The sequence below is a fragment of the Ornithodoros turicata genome, unplaced genomic scaffold, assembly GCF_037126465.1.
Source record: "Ornithodoros turicata isolate Travis unplaced genomic scaffold, ASM3712646v1 Chromosome99, whole genome shotgun sequence".
Lineage (NCBI taxonomy): Eukaryota > Metazoa > Arthropoda > Arachnida > Ixodida > Argasidae > Ornithodoros > Ornithodoros turicata.
In genome coordinates this window covers 234,073-251,953 of record NW_026999399.1, presented here as the reverse complement: position 1 = coordinate 251,953, position 17,881 = coordinate 234,073, and the positions used below count along the sequence as shown (strand labels likewise).

Genomic DNA, 17,881 nt, shown 5'->3' with positions numbered 1-17,881 from the left:
TTCGGTAGCGTGGACAAGTGCAAGTGTAGTGGACTTCTTTTTACGGAATCCGAATTGACAATCGCTAAAATGGTTGTTATCTTCAAAGAAACGTTCAAGCCTAACCAGAATTAGCTTTTCAAGCAGCTTGCTTAATGAAGGTAAGAGGGAAATAGGTCTGAAGTTTCCAACATCTGACCTAGCGCCCTTCTTACGTATGGGTATGACTTTTGCAAGTTTGAGTTCTCGTGGAAAAACCCCCTGAAGAAAACAAGCGTTAAATATTTCTGACAACGGTTCAGATAAATAATTAGAGAATCGCTTCAGGAAGCACGACGATATCTCATCGTAACCTGTTGAGCTCAAAGGTTTTAATGCCTGAATGGTTAATGCAACTTCGTGATGTGTGGTAGGCGAGAGGAAAAAAGTGTCTGCATAGTGGGATGGAAGCGAAACTGTGGGAGATGTATCAACAGACGACAGCAGGCGTGTTGGGACATTGCAGAAATATTCGTTAAATCTATTGGCTACATCCATTGGCTCAGTAACAGGCACGTCATTCATGAGAAGAAAACGCGAACCAGGGTTTGCCTTTTTGCGTTACCTCGACAATGCAGTATTGACTACATTCCAGATACGCCTGTGGTCTCCCCGTGTGGCAGAGATACACGATGAAAAATATTTACTTTTAGCTAGTCTTAAAGTGTTTTTAAGGGTATTATTATATTTCGCGTAACGACTGCGTAGATCACAGTTCATAGGTGATAGCCTAACTTTCCGATAAAGGTTATTCTTATGTTTAATGCTCTTGAGGATTCCTTTTGTTATCCATGGTTGCTTAATGCATGAGCGACGACTAAAAGCGGAAAAACCTGTGGAATTCTTCACTACCTCTCGAAGCTTTACATGGAAGTGAGTGAACTTGTCCCTAGCGTCAGCGAAGGGGCTCAAATCCCATGAAATTCGTGAAATGGACCTTTCGACCTTATTGTAATTTACAACAGGGCGCAAAGATCGGGCGTCGGGGATTTCATTATAGTCTGTGGTTGTACCACCCACATAAATAATTTCATCATCAGTTATGTCAGATGCCACAATGCCATGGCACAGTCGTGGTTCGAAAAGATTGGTAATAACATGATCAAGTAGCGTGCCGGATCCCGACGGACCAAAACGTGTAGCATTCGAGATTAATTGGTGAAATCCATGAGAAGCGAGCACTTCTATGTAAGAGAGACACCCGCGGTCAATTTTTAGCAAGTCGATGTTGAAGTCCCCAAGAATAACAGTGTTATATCTGGAGGTAGACAACTTGTCTAACAGAACACCAAAATCAGCAAGGAACATGTCTAGGTCATTCCTAGGTGATCTATAAATGACACCAATGATCAGTGGACGCTTTGAGAAACAACAAACAGAGGAAGGGCAGTCCGGCACTTCTATAAACAGTGAGTCCACGAAAGGCACATTTATATGCAAATCAAGTCGAGGAAAATATGAAACGCATGATTTTACAAAAAGCGCAACACCACCGTAAGAATCATTTCTATGGCTGAACTGAACATCGTATCCGCAGAGCTGTAAGAACTGTTCACTGTATGTGTTGCTCCAAGTTTCAGAAAGCGCAATATACGATATTCTCGATTGGAGAGTTTCCACAACAGTTTTAAGCTCATCAAGGTGTTTACATAAGCTGCGGATATTTAAGTGCAATGCAAATGGTTCAGAACGTACAACATTAGATAAGCTTTCCAATGTGTCATAGTGCATAATAATAATTAAAAAAAAGACGTAAACGAATAGATAAGAAAATCAAAAAGTGAAAGCACAAAAAGCAGAGATGACTGCCTGTCACAGCTCAGAGTGCCGTGAGGTTTATTTCAGAAACGGCTGCAGCTAGGGGCTTGGAATTTTTTTGAGGTAATGCCTGCACTATGTGGATTAGCCGAACAAAGAAATGTTTCGATGTGTGATGCGTAACGCGGCATTAAAAAAATATCATCAATATTGAAAGTTTTGCGCAATTTCGGCAGACGTTCTTCTATGTTATTTTAGGTTCAAAAGCGCTAGAAACGCGCTCACAAATAGACATACCCTTTTTCAAGCGCATCTCTTTTAAATTTTTCCGATCCGCTGAACGGTTGGCACGCAGGAGACGCGCAAATGGAGTAAGGTTTCGCTCGTTACGCGGAAGTTTCGCGCCACCTAGCGGAGGAGCGGTTAGCTTTGTGAGCGAAATATTTTGCATTTGTCTTGTGCACGCGAAGGGAAACACCACAAAAAAAATTTCGTCGAAATCCCTGATGATCGAGCCACCGCCCTAGGACGTTTGAGCTGGAATGACCCCAAGATGAAAGGCCAATGTCTTTGAATTCATCGGTCCAGCATTACTTTATGTGAATACAAAAAGAAGATTCTGGCCACGTTCTACCTTACAGGATCAACAACTCAGAGCTCGCTTTGCCCAACAAGTGTCGTTGTTATCAACAATGCCTTACGTATCGCCGAAGCCTTTCTTAAAGCAGAACGAGAGCCTCGTCAACACGAACAACACCCACACATCCACACATGTCATGAAAGTGCCAAGTGGCTATATCCGGAAACACGAGAAATATTCCATTGTGGGGTGATCCTGTAGTTGCACAAAGGAAAGCCGTACAGTTGGTTTCTAATTGGTACATAGCGAACGCGTGCGCAGAAGGAAAACTTCTCACGCGTTATATGCCCGTCGACAGGTAAAGACTACTAGCGGCAGGACGAATCCACAATTTCACCAATCCGAATCCAAAAACGGTTCCGCGACTCCACCACGCCTACGATTCTGGAATCTACTTCGTAAATGTAAACTAAGACGTAGTTCATCGACTGCAGGACATTGTTTCAATAAAAGTAACAAACGATCAAAACCGAAAGCATATTGCATTTAAGCACGGAATGGGACAGTTCCTTTCCGAACTCCTTCAATCCAGAACAATGCAACCACACACTAGAGAGATCTATTTGGCTTACGGTGGACACCGGAGGAGCAACCTTTAAAAAATATACAAATAAATACCAGGCGAAAATCTGGACTGGTTCCAGAATGATTCCAGTTGAATGTGGATGGTCCCGGAATGGTTCCAGTTGAATCTTGATGGTCCCAGTTGGATTCGCAAGTGGGTGGCTGGTTCCACATTGGTGAAATCAGTGGTACCACTCAGGCCTCAAACGGTTCCAGAACTTACAGGAGGAGCCTGTGGGAGCCTATGAGTGGGAGCCTCACAGGTACCATTTTGTTCCCACAATGGTCAATTGAACCACTTGAGATTCCAAGCTAGGCAGCTTGTCCCTTTGAGATCCGTTAGGGGAAGAAGAGTCCACACTTGCCATATACCCTTCTGTTTTTTAGCCGTTATTTTAATGTATTTTAGCACACGTATGATCTATATATATTGTTTTTATCCGTCTACGTCTTCGATAAAATATATGCTGTAACTTCGATGCGTGCTCATATTCTCATCTAAAGGCAAATGTCATAAAACGTACCAGCAAAATGTCAAAAGACACAATCAAAGGATTACACACTCCGCCAAATAATTAGAAGTAGTAAAAACAAAGAGGTAATTGCACGGGCTGACCCAAAGCAGATGCAATAATTATGAGGGCGCCCCGGTGCGGCGGGAGGCTTTCAATTCAAATTCGAACGGCGGGCTGGCGGGCCGCGGGAGGGCGAGAGGCGAGAGAGAGCAGAGATAGCGTCAGGCGTCAGGTGGAACTTAGACGCGTCATTGCAAGGTCGTTTTTTCTCTTCGGTTGCCATGGCAGAGATCGTGCATCTCCTGTGCACTATGTACGTGTTTTTAGTGCGTTTTCTAAGACAACGTGATGACAATGAGTCATGTGAAACATATGGGCGATATCTCGGAGAAGTTTCGAAGCTAGGAAGACACGGCGTTCGCAGGAGAACCGGACGATGAAACGCCAAACGGACTGCACAGAATGCTTCTTCCGATGTTAAGAGGTATAAGTGCTTACCGTGGTGCTTCGATTACTACTGATCATATGTTTTATTTCAGGAGCTAGAGGAACCTGAGAAACACGGTGGTATAAAGAATAAGGATCGTTTGGGTGAAGAGGAAAAGTGTACATGCTGTGACCTACATGGACGGAGGTGTCATCTTCTCTGAGAAAATACATGTGTGAGGTGGTCAACAAAACGCCATGGTCCCTGTTGTCCGTGAGTGCATCGCAAATTCAACACAAGCACATGCCTCGTCTAGACGCAGTGAGTGATTACCCGTGTGCGACTTAGTACGTGAGAGATGTATCGATTATTTCTTTATTCTTAGTGTATGCTCGTAGCAGAATAAACAATATTTACTTGGCTTGTATGTGCTTTTCTACGCATTACTCTGTCATGCATTCAGTGGTCCCGTCTGCTAGGTGGTCGGATCCGAGACCACTTAGCAGAGGGGACCACTGGATAAATTCCATTGGTTCCACTTCAAGTGGCACCACCGTGAAAGTGGTTCCACTTTTAACTGGTCCCAGCCAGTGAATAGTTCCACATTCGAAGTGGTTCCTGTCCAATGATCCACTTCGAAGAGGTCCCACTCCAGATTTTTGCCTGGGATGTGCTTGGTGGATCCAAAAGATCCGATTCGCCGTTTTGGGCACTGCGATTCGAGGATTCTATTGGCCATCACTAGTGAGCACAATTAAAACTGTGACGAATTTTTTGAGATGAGGATGAAGTATTATCGTGAATACCACCGCGACAGAGGTTCAACTAATCGTCGACACACTATCACTGCATAATCTAATGGAGGAATGTCTGACTTGCGAGGAATGTCAACCGGAAACAAGGAGTGGATAAGATTCTGAGTCATGCACCACAGCGATTGGTTCCGATAGGCACCGTAACCTTATCAAAGGTATACTAAAATTCACTACTGCCATGCGCCGGAGGACATTAAGCCCACAAGCAGACGGATCCTCATGTAACGATTTTTAAGCATAAAGAAGTTCCACAATCATAGCTCTGCCAAATAGTTGGTTCTCTATGCGAACCACAAGCCATTTACCGCAATTACCCGGTCACTGCGGCAATCAGGATGCTCCGTTGGGTTCTCACACTCCTGGCTTATTCTATAGAGAATCAGTAGAAGGCCACAGGTTCGTTAGAACAGGAAATCACAGACTGCCAAGACTTCTATGTGTAGGTGGCACACCCCCTGTTCCTTCTTGTTCATTTTTTGTACGTTTCCTTCCAGGCTCAAAATGTGTATGGACCGGCAGAGGGCTCACGACTTGTATGTGTTTCGATACGAAGACTCCCAAATGACGTCGTTGGCGACGATTACATTGCGATAACAGTTGCGATGGTTCCTTAGAACGTTCCCGGAGGCTCATCATGGCTCTGTTTGGCCAACTGAAGGCTTTCCACACAAGCAGGGAACGGTCTTTAACTGCGAGGTTCTCACACGGCTACGTTGAAGACTCACAAGAACGGAAACGCAGGCACGGGTGGTGGGACGGCTACGGTCACTATAGCATCACTCTTTGCGGTTCAAGGAGGTACTTCTTGACTTGTTTGTAGACAACTGACCAATAGACCAACTGGGTAAACATGAATTCAAGCGAACCTCTAACGTCACTTCGCTTCCCAGCCCTTGGACAGCCCGCTACGTTATGATTTCCTCAAAAGGAGATCACAAAGGAACCAATGACTCGGTGACTACCTACATGGCGGAGATAAGGACGCTGAGTGAATCTTGCATTTTTGGAGACTTCAGACGCCATGTTTCGTGATCGTTCGGTCTGCGAAGCAGAGATGAGAAAAGGCTCTTGCCGGTCTCAAGCTTTCACTCAAGCCCCCTCTCGAGCTCACCCTTGCAGGCGGCTCATAACTTCTTCGTCTATTAAATGATCCACAAGCAATGTTGTGCGGGACACGTAAACAGTTAAACGAAGTCCTCAGCGACACAGAAAGGCGGCAAAGCATTCTGCGTAACGAACAATTCGTTGTACTCGATGTGGATGTATGCACGGCAGAGAAACTAGCCACTGAGATGGAATAATCATGGCGCTTTTATGTTGAATTCAAGATGTTACAATGTTTGTGCCGTGCGTTAAACAGAGCACTATGTCATACACATCGGGAGAATGCCAACAGTTCAGTGCTTTACATTTACCTGTTATTCCAATTTTTACTCTCCTTTCTATATACTTCAGCCTAATTTTTGCCGGGAAGTCCGGCGAAGTAGTCGGTGCGGCACCTGGCAAGCATTTCCGAATTTACCAGGGATATACGTCATGTGCACGGTTTGGACAACAGTGCTGCGGACGTCCTCTCGCGCATTCAATCCATTTCTGCGCCAGGCACAAGTCGGCATTTCTAGCCACGCTATACACGTCACTGGTGCTGTGCGAGGACCCTGTCCCTGCCAGTTAAACGACTGTCATTTGTGATACCAGAACATGCGTTAATCGACCATGCGTTCCAGCAAATTTCAGGTGGTCCACCTTCCACTCGACGCACGCCCTTTCCCATCCTGGCATGCGCGCTAATCAAAAGCTTCTGACACAGCGTTACGTCTGGCCGTGCATGAATAAGGATGTTTAGGACAGGGTGAAGACCTGCATCCCTTGTCAGCGCGTGTCTACTTCAGCCGTTTCTGCCACTTCGCGCCCGGTTGGATGATGGCCATGTGGACATGTCGGTCCCCTCCCACCATCTTAAAGATACCGATACATCCTAACTTCTGTAGAGCGATTTACGAGCAGTGCAGTTATTTAGTCGCAGCAGTGCATTTACTCGAAGCAGTGCCGCTGACTGACATAAGCGCCCAATCACTCACTGAGACTTTTGTCGCATCGTTTGGATGCTCCTCCATCGTGACCACCGACCGCGGACGGCACTTTCAGTGCCCTCCCTTCACGGCTCTTACGCAGCTGCTCGGAACTCGCCACATCCACACGACTGCCTACCGCCCTATGGCGAATAGGCTAGTCGAACGACTACACCGTCTGCTGAACGTGACAGTCACTGGCCGCGCTATCCCCGCGCATTGGAGACAACACTTCCCTTCGCATTGCTGGGCATCTGAGCATCCAAGAACGAATATCTAGCTGTAGTTCCAAGGAGTTGGTGCACGGTCCCCGGTCCGCCTCCGAGGTGATTTTCTCACATCGCGGCCCGCTGAGCCCCATCATCATCGAGCTGCCGAGCCGCGTACATTGACAAGCTCCACGACTTGTTCCGGTCCATCCTTCCGGTTTCGCCGCGCATGCCGGCACGGCGCACCGCTTTCGTCAGCCAGGACCTCAAGAACGCTTCGCACGTGCTCATCGGGCTCCTTACCCCACACGATTCCGGACCGTAGATGGAGCACTCCCCGAAGACCGTCGTCGTCAGCCTTAAACACGACACAGTAGCTCTGCATCACGTGAAGCCAGAGCACGTCTCCACCGTCATCCCCTCTAACACATACTCTGAATTTCGCATTCCTTCAGCCACACTGAAGCCCGAGGCCTACACAGCCGAAACACTGTGACATGGTCCCTTTCTTCTGACTGTCTCTAGCCGGACGACGCTCTAGAAGGGGGAGCCCTGTAGCAATTTAGGACGCCATCAACATGGCGACGACGCAATAAACATGCACAGCACATACCGATGTTCCTTGTTATCTGCTAGGTACCTACAGACAGTGTCACAAACGACACTCTCAGACTGCACAAAGGTACTCTCAGATAGACAAAGATGCTCTGAGCATTATATTCGGTGTAAGGACGCTCTTCGAAATTTTGTAGCGGAGGACTTTCCTCCAAGTGACAGATCACAAGGGTTCGATCTCAACATTTGCAGCAGACAAGAACATCCCTATACTAGCGGCTCCTAGAATGCAACATTATATGCTCCGTACCAGCAAGGGTTTCAGTACATTAAGTGCCGCAATACAAAACTGCATAGCAACGCAAATGCCTTGTCACGACTTCCCCGCTCCAGTGAAGAACTTGCACACGTAGATGACGCTGAAATGTTTCAACTACAATACGTTTACTGCATACCTGTGACCTACAAAGAAATTGCCTGAGCACAAGAAGGACCGAGAACTGTAAGAACTGAGCCGTGAACTCAAAACTGGCGTTAGCAAAGCCACGAAGTGGACCAGGGGTGGTGAAGAGTCCACGCTGCAACAGGACTGCATCCTTCGAGCACAGAGTGTCTTAATTCCAGAGACATGTCGCAGCAGGGTCTTAATGGAACTGCACCGAGGGCACTTCGGCATATCACGAATGAAGGAACTCGCTAGAAGTCTTGCGTGGTGGCCAGGCATTGACATAGATGAGATGGTGAATAGCTGCACGGAGTGCTTACTACAGAAGAATATGCCGCCATTGTGTCAGGTACTTCAATGGGACCAGCCGGAAACAGCATGGCAAAGAGCGCATATAGACTATGCAGAGTCAGTCAATAGCAAGTACCTACTCATTTGCCTGGACGTTTTTTTTTATATATTTTTAAGGTGGCCGGAAGCGTTAACAAGCACAAACAAGGGTATACAGTTGCTTCCTGAAGGGTTCAGTAGGTATAGCTTCCCAGGGAGTGGACTAGTGAGAACGGATTTCGAAGGCTTTCTAAGAATGGGTATTAAACACAGGGTCACAGCCTCGTTTCACCCAGCAACAAATGGGCAAGCAGGGAGATACATTCAAACCATCAAGCTGGGCCATGCAGTGACAAACCTTCCGGACTGTTTGCAGGACTTGGTTATGAAGTATCGACGGACGCCAACTGCGGCTACGGGGAAGTCGCCTGTAGCATTGTTTCATGGCAGAGAAATCCGCACACTGGTAGACATGGTCAAGCCTGTGAGGGTTACTAAAAAAGTGTACAGCGAACAGACGAGATATGACAAAGGCGTATGCTGCTATGGCCGCGTGAAGATATGGACTGTCCGCGTAGTGTTAGGTCCCCGTAACGTCACGGTGCTAGTAAGTGCTAAAGTTCGGAAACGGCACATAAATCAAATGCATCCTTTAAGCGAGAAGGTCACATTTAGTAGAGGTAAACGCGTTAGTGCTTCTGTGGCTTGAGTTGGACATGTGTGACCAGGAAATAGCTCGTAACTGTCAGCAGAGAGCATGTTCAAAATATCTTGCATCTTGTGATCAGAGAGGACTGGTAACTGTAACCGGAAGTGCATGGTCAGTGACACCACCGGTCAGGCTAACCTATTAGGAAGGGAGGAATGTCACCTGCTTCTGATAGCAGCAAGAATACAGCGCCTGCTAGAACTGAGGCACGAGAGAGAGAGAGCATTCCTAAGGGTCTGTGTCTGGGTGTGGATTCTGACAGGCATGTCAAGATGGCAACGGGCGTTGTCTGTTAAATCGTTGTTGCCAACAGTCCCTACTCCTTCTGTGTAACTTGGTTAACACCAATGAAAGCATACAAGAAAACTCATGCTGCACTGACATCACGACCCTCGGCGTCACGAGTGGGGCAGCGCACGGGAGGTCACGTGCTTACGGTGTCCAATGGGAACGACACAACTCTGAGCTCCGTGAGGTCAGCTCTTTGGTCGATGGTCTTCGAGGGCGTGTATCTGGCTAAGTACGACACGGAGAAGAATAATTCTTTTTTCCTCATTATTCAGTATGTAATAAACCGCCTGCATGAAAGTGTCCCAACTCATTTCATCATAAACGCATCAGAAAGCGCATCAGTTCTTCAATGGACAGTGGAACGAAAGAAGAATGCAAATTCAGTGAACATGAAATGGCGATCTCAGTGTTCATCGGGAGCCGAAATCTCCATGACGTCAGCTGCCACGCCGTGTCGCGTCTTCCGGTGATGCAAAACAAAGCCATCAAATGCGTTTCTCTGGAGTGTCTGATTGACAACCAGGATATTTAGGGTAATTCATTTTTCAATGTTACTTTGGCGTTATGAACGATGGTATTCTTTCTTCATGCTTAAAATTCAATCTTAAAATTTGCATCATGTAAATACCCGAGTCTAGGGAGCACCAAGGGACAGACACAACACCAAGTCTCCTTTCGTCTTCCCTAGATAGTGTCGGGGTTCTACACTATGAACAATGTTCATGAGCTTGTTGCTTCTTAGCCATTTTTTCATTGTCTTAAAATCTGGATGTCAGTATTTTCTCTTATCCCTACATACGCAAATGTTTCAATTGATGTTCATACTTACTTGTTGTGGTGGTTGTGCTCTGTGCGAGTTTTGGCGTCGTTGTATCCTCTGAAGTTCATTTGGGATTAAATTTTTGATGTTAGCATTGTCTCTGATCCTTAACTCTGCAGACTTCTCAATTGGTGTTAATACTTACGTGTTGTGGTGGATGTGCCATGTGTGACCTTTGACGTCGTCGATGGGATTTGATGGTGGATGTATTCTGTATCTGTTAAGACGAGCAACTCTGAGAAAAATCAGGACTTGTAGCAAACGAATCGGAACTGTTACAGAATAAACGTTGTCGCTAATTTTGAATCCGAAACAGAAAACGGTCTGATCCGTCACGAAATTTGTCACAAGGGACGAAATGTTGTTCGGGAAACCATATTTTCCGTTAAGATGCCTAACAGCACGTCAGAATGATGGTCGTAGAAATGGAGAGAAATTAGTAGAGGAAGGCTTTTAGCAGATCTGCTTCAGCAGACACATGAGGGACAAACGGTGTATCACCTGCATGATTCTGAGCGGATCTCTCCCTCTAGTTAAAAGTGCTGCGCGTTCTCTTGACGCATTCTCTGCACTTACGGAGAGCCGCCTTGTGGCTATGACTGTAATACATGGAGCATGAAGCCATTAAGGCTGCACTTTTCAGCACTAAAGCGGACAGAGAAAAAGGGTGATTAGCTAGATCGTGATACCGACTCGGCAGTCGGAAGACACGAATATATCTTGCTGTCTTAAATTTGGCTATGACGCAAATACGCTAGATGGAGGTAAGGAGGGCACATTATTTGGCATGTAACATGCAGATGCTGGTTGAGGAAGATACTATTTCCAGTGTTCCTACCTTGGTTGAGGAACATCCAGGCTCTTACGACGACGAGAAGGATAACCATTACAAGAAGAAGTAATACACAGGCCAACAGTCGGCCTCTGGAAACGAAATAAGTTCATCGAAATTTAGTGCGAGACGCTAGTTTGTTGGTTCTGACTGCCGCAGTGGCGTAGAATAGCAGATTTTTTCCCTTGTGTATTCTTTTTCGACGGTCGAAGTAGCGATACCTAATTCGCAGTAATACACGTATGTTTACTGTCCGTCAGATGGCATTCTAGCAATGCGACAGCGACTGTTTCACCAGCAGCACTAGGTATGGGCAAACTACCGTAATTAGCCTTAGCTCGATTTTACGAAACGCTTCCAGACATTATTCGCGAGCGAGATCAAATAGATCAGATATACCACAGAGATATCGTATTATGTCAGAAAAGCTCACACATGGTGTCTGCAGGGAAAACACGGGTCGGATTCGATTAGGTTTGATTTTATTTTTGCGACAGACCATGCACAGATGGGCGTTCTAGAGACTAACACGATGCAGCAGCTGTGCATACAAGCTTCAGTGGTGAAAGAGGGTATCGACATTGCCTTTCCGAAGCTATTTCCATTCGCCCCCTATATACAGGGTGTGTGCAGAAAAACGTGACCCGCATTTAGGCACATAGCTTGTTGCCTACCTAACTAACGAACTTCCGGTGGCGCACGATGGCACATTTATGCGTGCGAAATCTGTAGAAAAATTGTGGAAGCCATACCCAGCTTAAAAAATAAACGGAACAACGAAAACTTCGGCTTCCGTGCATCAGAATAGGGCAACATGGTGGACAACAGGGTGTATGTGAAAGGGCAAGACGGTGCACGTAGGAGAGTTGTGTTCAAGTACCGCTAGGGGAGCTATCGGTGCATAAATCGAAACAATGTCCCACATGGATGCTCATCGGCAGTACCCCTAGCGGTGCCTGCACAAACTCTCATGAGACCGAAATGCATGACCACCCTATTCTAATGCATGGAAGCCAATGTTTTCGCGCTCTGTTTATTTTTTTCCACTGAGTATGGCTTCCAGGATTTTTTTGTAGCTTTCGCACGCATAAATACGCCGTCGTGCGCCACCGGAACTTCCTCGGCTAAGTAGACAACGAGTTACATGTAAAAATGTTTTTCTGCACACACCCTGTAGTTCATATTAGTCGCAACCTTCATTACCTTCCTATTTTATGTTATAATGAAATGCGAAAAGTAACCATTAAAGGAAAGTTTTTGCTTTTATACCCACTAACATACTCGACATGGTAGTGATACGATCACGTGTACAATATCATACGCAGCAGAAAGTACACTTTATTCTTACTGGTTTAGCGATACACTGCATTTTGTTGATTTTATTTTTGCAGGGGTCATCAAAGGCAGCATGTAGTCAACAAAGTTTCATCGAGGTGCCATCCTGGTGTCTATACCGCATGTAGCGATGATTACGCTGTTCTCAAAGGGGGTGGAGGTTCTATTTATTTTCACAGGAAAAGTCAGCCGGGGGGGGGGGGCTGTCTTGTTCTTCCTCATTAAGTAATTCCTTAGGGTGTATTCTTGGGGCAGTTAAGAGTAAGGCGATGTGGGGTCCGAGGTCATAAGTGTTGTGCCGTCACACACGCGATGTCACGGACTGCTGAAGAGACCGGTATCAGGAAGGTAGTGGAGAAGCACCGCGGTTACACCACTGCTCCGCGTGCCAATTAGTGTCGAGAGAGAGATGGAGTATCCGAGGCTGGTCAGGCGAGACTTGAACTTGTCGCGAAAGGACTTGGAACGGCGGCATTCGAGAAGAAGGTGACGAATATCTGCCTCGACGTTCCAGTTAGAGCATAAGGGTGTGGCTTGCTGATCCACTTTGAACAGCAGTGAAGGACTGCGGCTGACGTTGAGGCGGAGCCGATGCGTGACAGATTCTTCCCTCCTTGAGACACGCAGATAGTGTACTCCATTGTTGCGCCAATAAACCTCACTAGTCTGTTCTTAAGGGGATCACGCTTTCTAATGGAAAAGTACTTTTTGTAACAGTCAACTTTTTACTGCACAAAATAATCGAAAACGCAAAATAAATGAGTAAACTGGCTGCAGAACGGCTAGCTCTGTGGTTTTTGATGGGTACGGTGTATTTAGGTTGCGTTCCGGTTTAGATTTGTTTTGGTATTTGTTTTGGTAGCACACATTTATGTGTAATTTCCGTAGGCTTTCATGCATCTGCTTGTGACCGCCATTGAAACCGTCAGATTGTATTGATGCAGGCGTAAGATATTCATTTTTACTGGTTATCATAGCTAGCCGAGAATAGTAATTTTCTTCACTGTAGCTTAGAATGTCTTAAGTATATTCTGTTCATTTTTTGGGGGGAGTGGGAAACCGTATATCTATTATTGCATTTGGTATAAAGGTGACCATACATGTAGAGAAGCTCGCCGTATGCCTGGAAGGTTGAGGCTCACAGCCTTGGCAATTGCTTCGCCCTATTTTGCGAAATGAATAAGGAGTCAAAAACACATGGACTTTTCAACGTTGACAAGCCTTCAGTTTAGTGAAAGTTGCAGCATCGAGCCTGAAGCATTAAGCAATATCAGACGTCAAGGGCTTACCTCAGCAGTATTATGAGCGGACAAATTACTTTTCAAAATAATTGATAGTGTGCAATAGTGAATGAAGAATCATGTTATACAACCTGAACTCGTGTTTCTTTTCAGTTTGTGGGGCGCTGGTGTATGTGAATCGTAAGGTTCTGCTGGTTCGCCTTTTCAGGCTAGAAAGGAGGGCCGCGTGGGGGGAAAGACGGCAGTCGTTTGCTGGCTCTGGAAGCAACTCCCTTCATACTTCTCTACCGGTTCGCTGGATTTCTACCTATCTATACATACAAAGTTGACAGTACTTTATTCTTTATTTTTTTCTGCAGTAGGCTGACCGTAAACAGATCTCAATTTTCTCTTATTTTTCTCTTTTTTTATTTTCCCCTATCTTTCTCTTATCTTACGGACGGCGTCTGAGTAATGTTTTCATTTACTTTTTCCGTAAAATAACAGACATGTTTAGAGTGTAGGAGCATAGCACACACAACATGTGTTATAGATTCTTTTTTTTGTAACTTGATGTTAGTCTTGCAGCCTCTGCGTGAAAGTCTTTTCTCATTAAAATTTAGATGCTCTCAACCATCCTCTCTTTGTTGTACAAAATAATTAGAAACTAAACATGACTATCCATTGTCATTAAATTCGTTTCGTAACACACAAGGAAGATCACGTTTCTGTCGCGGATGACAGCGTGGCCCTACACGAAAGGTGAACAAAATAACAGAGTAGCGTCAGTCTGTGGTGTACACGCATTCTGTATGCACCTGGTGCCTGCTTTTTCTTCTTTTTCTTTTTTCTAGGACATATATTCATATACGTGCTGTGGTACACAGCTAGCTGTTCGGTATTTTCTTTGTCTGTATTTTCAGTGTATGCACACAATCATAATAAAAGGTATTGTATGGATATGTGCTTGATTGTCGCATGACCTCATCAGTCTGTTCTCTCCACGAGTTCCTCCTCGTGCGAACGACAAATAACATACAGCCGGAAAATTAAGTGCAATTTATTTGGTGGTTGAGAGCTGATGTACATGATTCTAGTTGCATGGAACTATAATCGTGTGGTCTACTTTATATAGGCCAGACGGGTCGGTGTGCCAATATTAGGCTTCGAAAACATGCGTCATCTTTGGGTGGCACACCCTCGGGGCATCTGGTCCTGCACTGAAATAGATGTGGGTACAGTCCGACTTTTCAAGATACGGTTGTTGATGTGGTACCACGCAACACAACGAAAATTGTAGAGGCGTAGAAGTGCTTTAGTCAGCCGTCCGTGGCCTTATCGGGGAGGGAAGAAGTCTTCCTTGATATCAGCGCATGGAAGCCCCTTATCCCTGTATGGGATGACCCTGATTGAGGCTGTTGATTTCTGAAGGTGGCGGCCGTGGCGTTCCCCAAGCAGCACAGAATGCTGGACCCATACTGGCTGGTCATTGGCGATACGGGTCCAATGTTGTACCCATTTTACCAGGATTTTCCCCATATCGGCTCCAATTGGGCAATATGGGCCCCATATTTCCCAGTTTGAACCGATATGGGGAAAATCCTGGATATATGTACCCCATATGCCCATGTCGTGTCCTGGGCTGCTAGCCCCTACGGAGTCCAGGGGAGAACGCTGTGGCGCCGCGCTTCAACGAAGTTCGCGCCACGCCTTCTCGTGGCACGTTTTCACTATCTTCCTTTTTCCACGGATCTTGCCCTACCGAATAAACTTCAGTTCCGATTCAGCACTTCATCACTTCAGTGAGCACTTCTTTAGCTTAGTCACTACAGGGTAACTCCCTAGAAGGGATTAATTATTGACTGTAATGATTTTTTTAGACTTTTGAAAGTATTTCGACCACGTCTCATATAGACTGATATTGAGCAATCTGAGTTGTGTCTTGATAAACGACCAATTGATAACTTGGCTGAACCATTGGATCCTTGTATCAATACGTCTCTATCGGTGACATTCAGTCCGAGACATTACCATAGTACCATCAGGATTGCCACAAGGTTCACTTTTGGGTCGACTTCTTTGTTGGGGTGGGGTTCGCTTTTTTTTCTTTTTAATCTTTCTCAACATTTTTTTAGGTAACCTCACATCTACATGTAACTTATACGCAAATCACTTAGGGCTATTGACGACCAGCCACGTCTCGAAGGTTCCTTGCACGTGTTTTCTCTGTGGGCAGGTGCAGCTGAATGTTTCAAAGTGGGTACCAATGTCCTTTACTAATAAGAAAACCCCATTACGTCATGGATACTACATTCACAATATCGCGCTTAGAACGGTTCATGAAGTCACGTACTTCGCTGTTACACTGACTTCGCAACTGCGATGGACCACACATGTAGCATTAACAACGAACAGCTAATCGGAAACTATACTTAAGGGGCACCTTGCGACAGCTCACACAAGGAAGTTAATTATCTGCTTATGTGTCCCATGTGGCCTATTTTAAAATACGCCGACGTAATATGGGATGTTTAGATGCTTACATTATGCCTTGCGCATATTTACTTCAAATGAGTCAAAGTAGGGCAATTCGATTAACCACCACCACATATGGACCATGTCTCTCCTCTCTCCGCTGAACTCGATCTTCCATGCTTGCAACTCACGGCAAAATACACAATCTGAAGCATTCAGTTGGTAAGTAATTGTTTCAAGCGTGTCGGTAAGGAATATATCCCATTCAATGGGTTACCTCCAGACCCTACTCGACACCACTGTCATGTCAGTTTCCCAAGGTCACATACTAATGCGCAGAAGGTTTCCTTCATCCTCAGAACATCGACTGAACTGACGCACAGTGTCGTGGATAGCAAAACCGTTACGAAGTTTGTTGAACAGATTGTTGCATGCACTCCATCGCACTGTATTGTATCCAATGCGTTCGTTGGTTTAATGTTGTCTTTATTGCCTTGCCTTATTCGATGTTGTTCATAACAAAATAGTTACCAAGATAGATGAACCAGGTGCTGCATGTACTCCATTTGGTTTGGATTCTATCCGTTCGCTCCTTTAACGCCAGTGTCATATGTATCGCCGGTACAAGTAACGTCGTTACAGTAAGCGATAGTTGCTCGGTATGGGAATGCGTATCGTGATACTTTCTTAAGTCGGTATCGCAAAAGTATTTCCGTTACAAACTTATGGTAACGCGATCTCTGTATCGTTACCGACACCCATACTTCTTAGTGCCCCACCCTTTCTTCACTGACCACATTTCCCGCTCTTATTCATTGTCATTGGTCCACCTAGCCCTCGACAAGAAGCTTGCAGACACGCCTAATGCTTCGTATCCGGAATTATGGAATTATACCAAACACGTGTTCACCGTCTTTGAAACTGAAGGAAATAACCACAGTGGGTTCAACAAAAGAGTTTAGGTCAACGAACAGAGGTCAAGACTTCGTCAGCGCGCTCTGGATTCCACTGCTAAGCTGCCGTTTCGCACTGAGTCTGTCTCCCATACTGTGACATTGTTAACTTCGGATATAGGATTTTTTGGGCATTGGATTCCATGGTATGTGTGGGCCTGACACTAACGCAAATGTCACACTGGCCTTTGTCAGTTGCCGGCCGGAAAGACCACGGCTTCCAAGGATGGCAGAGAACGATTTCAAGAATCAGCCATTGATAAAAGTCAAGCATAACGTTTCCGAGCAACATATGAAATATGTTGTCTTTTCACTGCAAAACTAGTCACGTAGGCGATATTTCTAAGTCGCGACATCTCCGTATTTCAAACAAAAGTATCGCCCAAAGTATCGCGTTTATTTTTCTTACTAACGGTAGCAGTACACCGTTATTTTAAAAAAGAAGTATCGATATCGCTATTTCGATACTTTGTACTCAAGTAAGGAGTACCGGCATCGCGATACCATATTTCGGTAACGGGTACAACACTGTTTAAAGCTCACTCTTAATAACTTGTCTTATATTTGTAAAAACCCTGATGCATTATTCATGCCTTGACAACCAAAAGGTGGTTGATTTTGTGTATAAATAAATAAATACCCTAGATACGGCAATTCAGCAATACTGTGCAATGATACGGCAATTTCAGCTTACCAACATTGTATTATACAGGGTGTTTCACCTAACGGTTCAAAATATATAAAAATTTACTTGCCCGAAAATCATGTGGTCAACGGTATTTGTGTTCCACAAACTTGTGCCATGACCCAGAGGCATTTTGATCAGTAGTGATAAATTTAATCACTTGAATCCAACCCAGAAATTTACCAAGCCAATGTCACTTTAACATGCCAATGG

At 45.3% G+C, this 17,881-nt stretch overlaps 1 protein-coding gene across 1 annotated transcript in view; it reads right to left on the bottom strand.

Moving 5' to 3' along the window:
• The window catches only part of LOC135374685 (uncharacterized), a 30,222-nt gene extending 18,651 nt beyond the window's left edge, over window positions 1–11,571 (bottom strand). Inside the window, exons 1-3 of the mRNA XM_064607611.1 lie at window positions 11,007–11,571; window positions 10,314–10,385; window positions 10,178–10,225 (exon numbers count right to left, since the gene is read on the bottom strand). Coding sequence (XP_064463681.1) covers window positions 10,178–10,225; window positions 10,314–10,385; window positions 11,007–11,055 — 169 coding nt within the window. The 5' untranslated portion in view covers window positions 11,056–11,571. The remainder of the gene's footprint in view (window positions 1–10,177; window positions 10,226–10,313; window positions 10,386–11,006) is intronic.
• Between the last annotated feature and the right edge of the window lie 6,310 nt (window positions 11,572–17,881).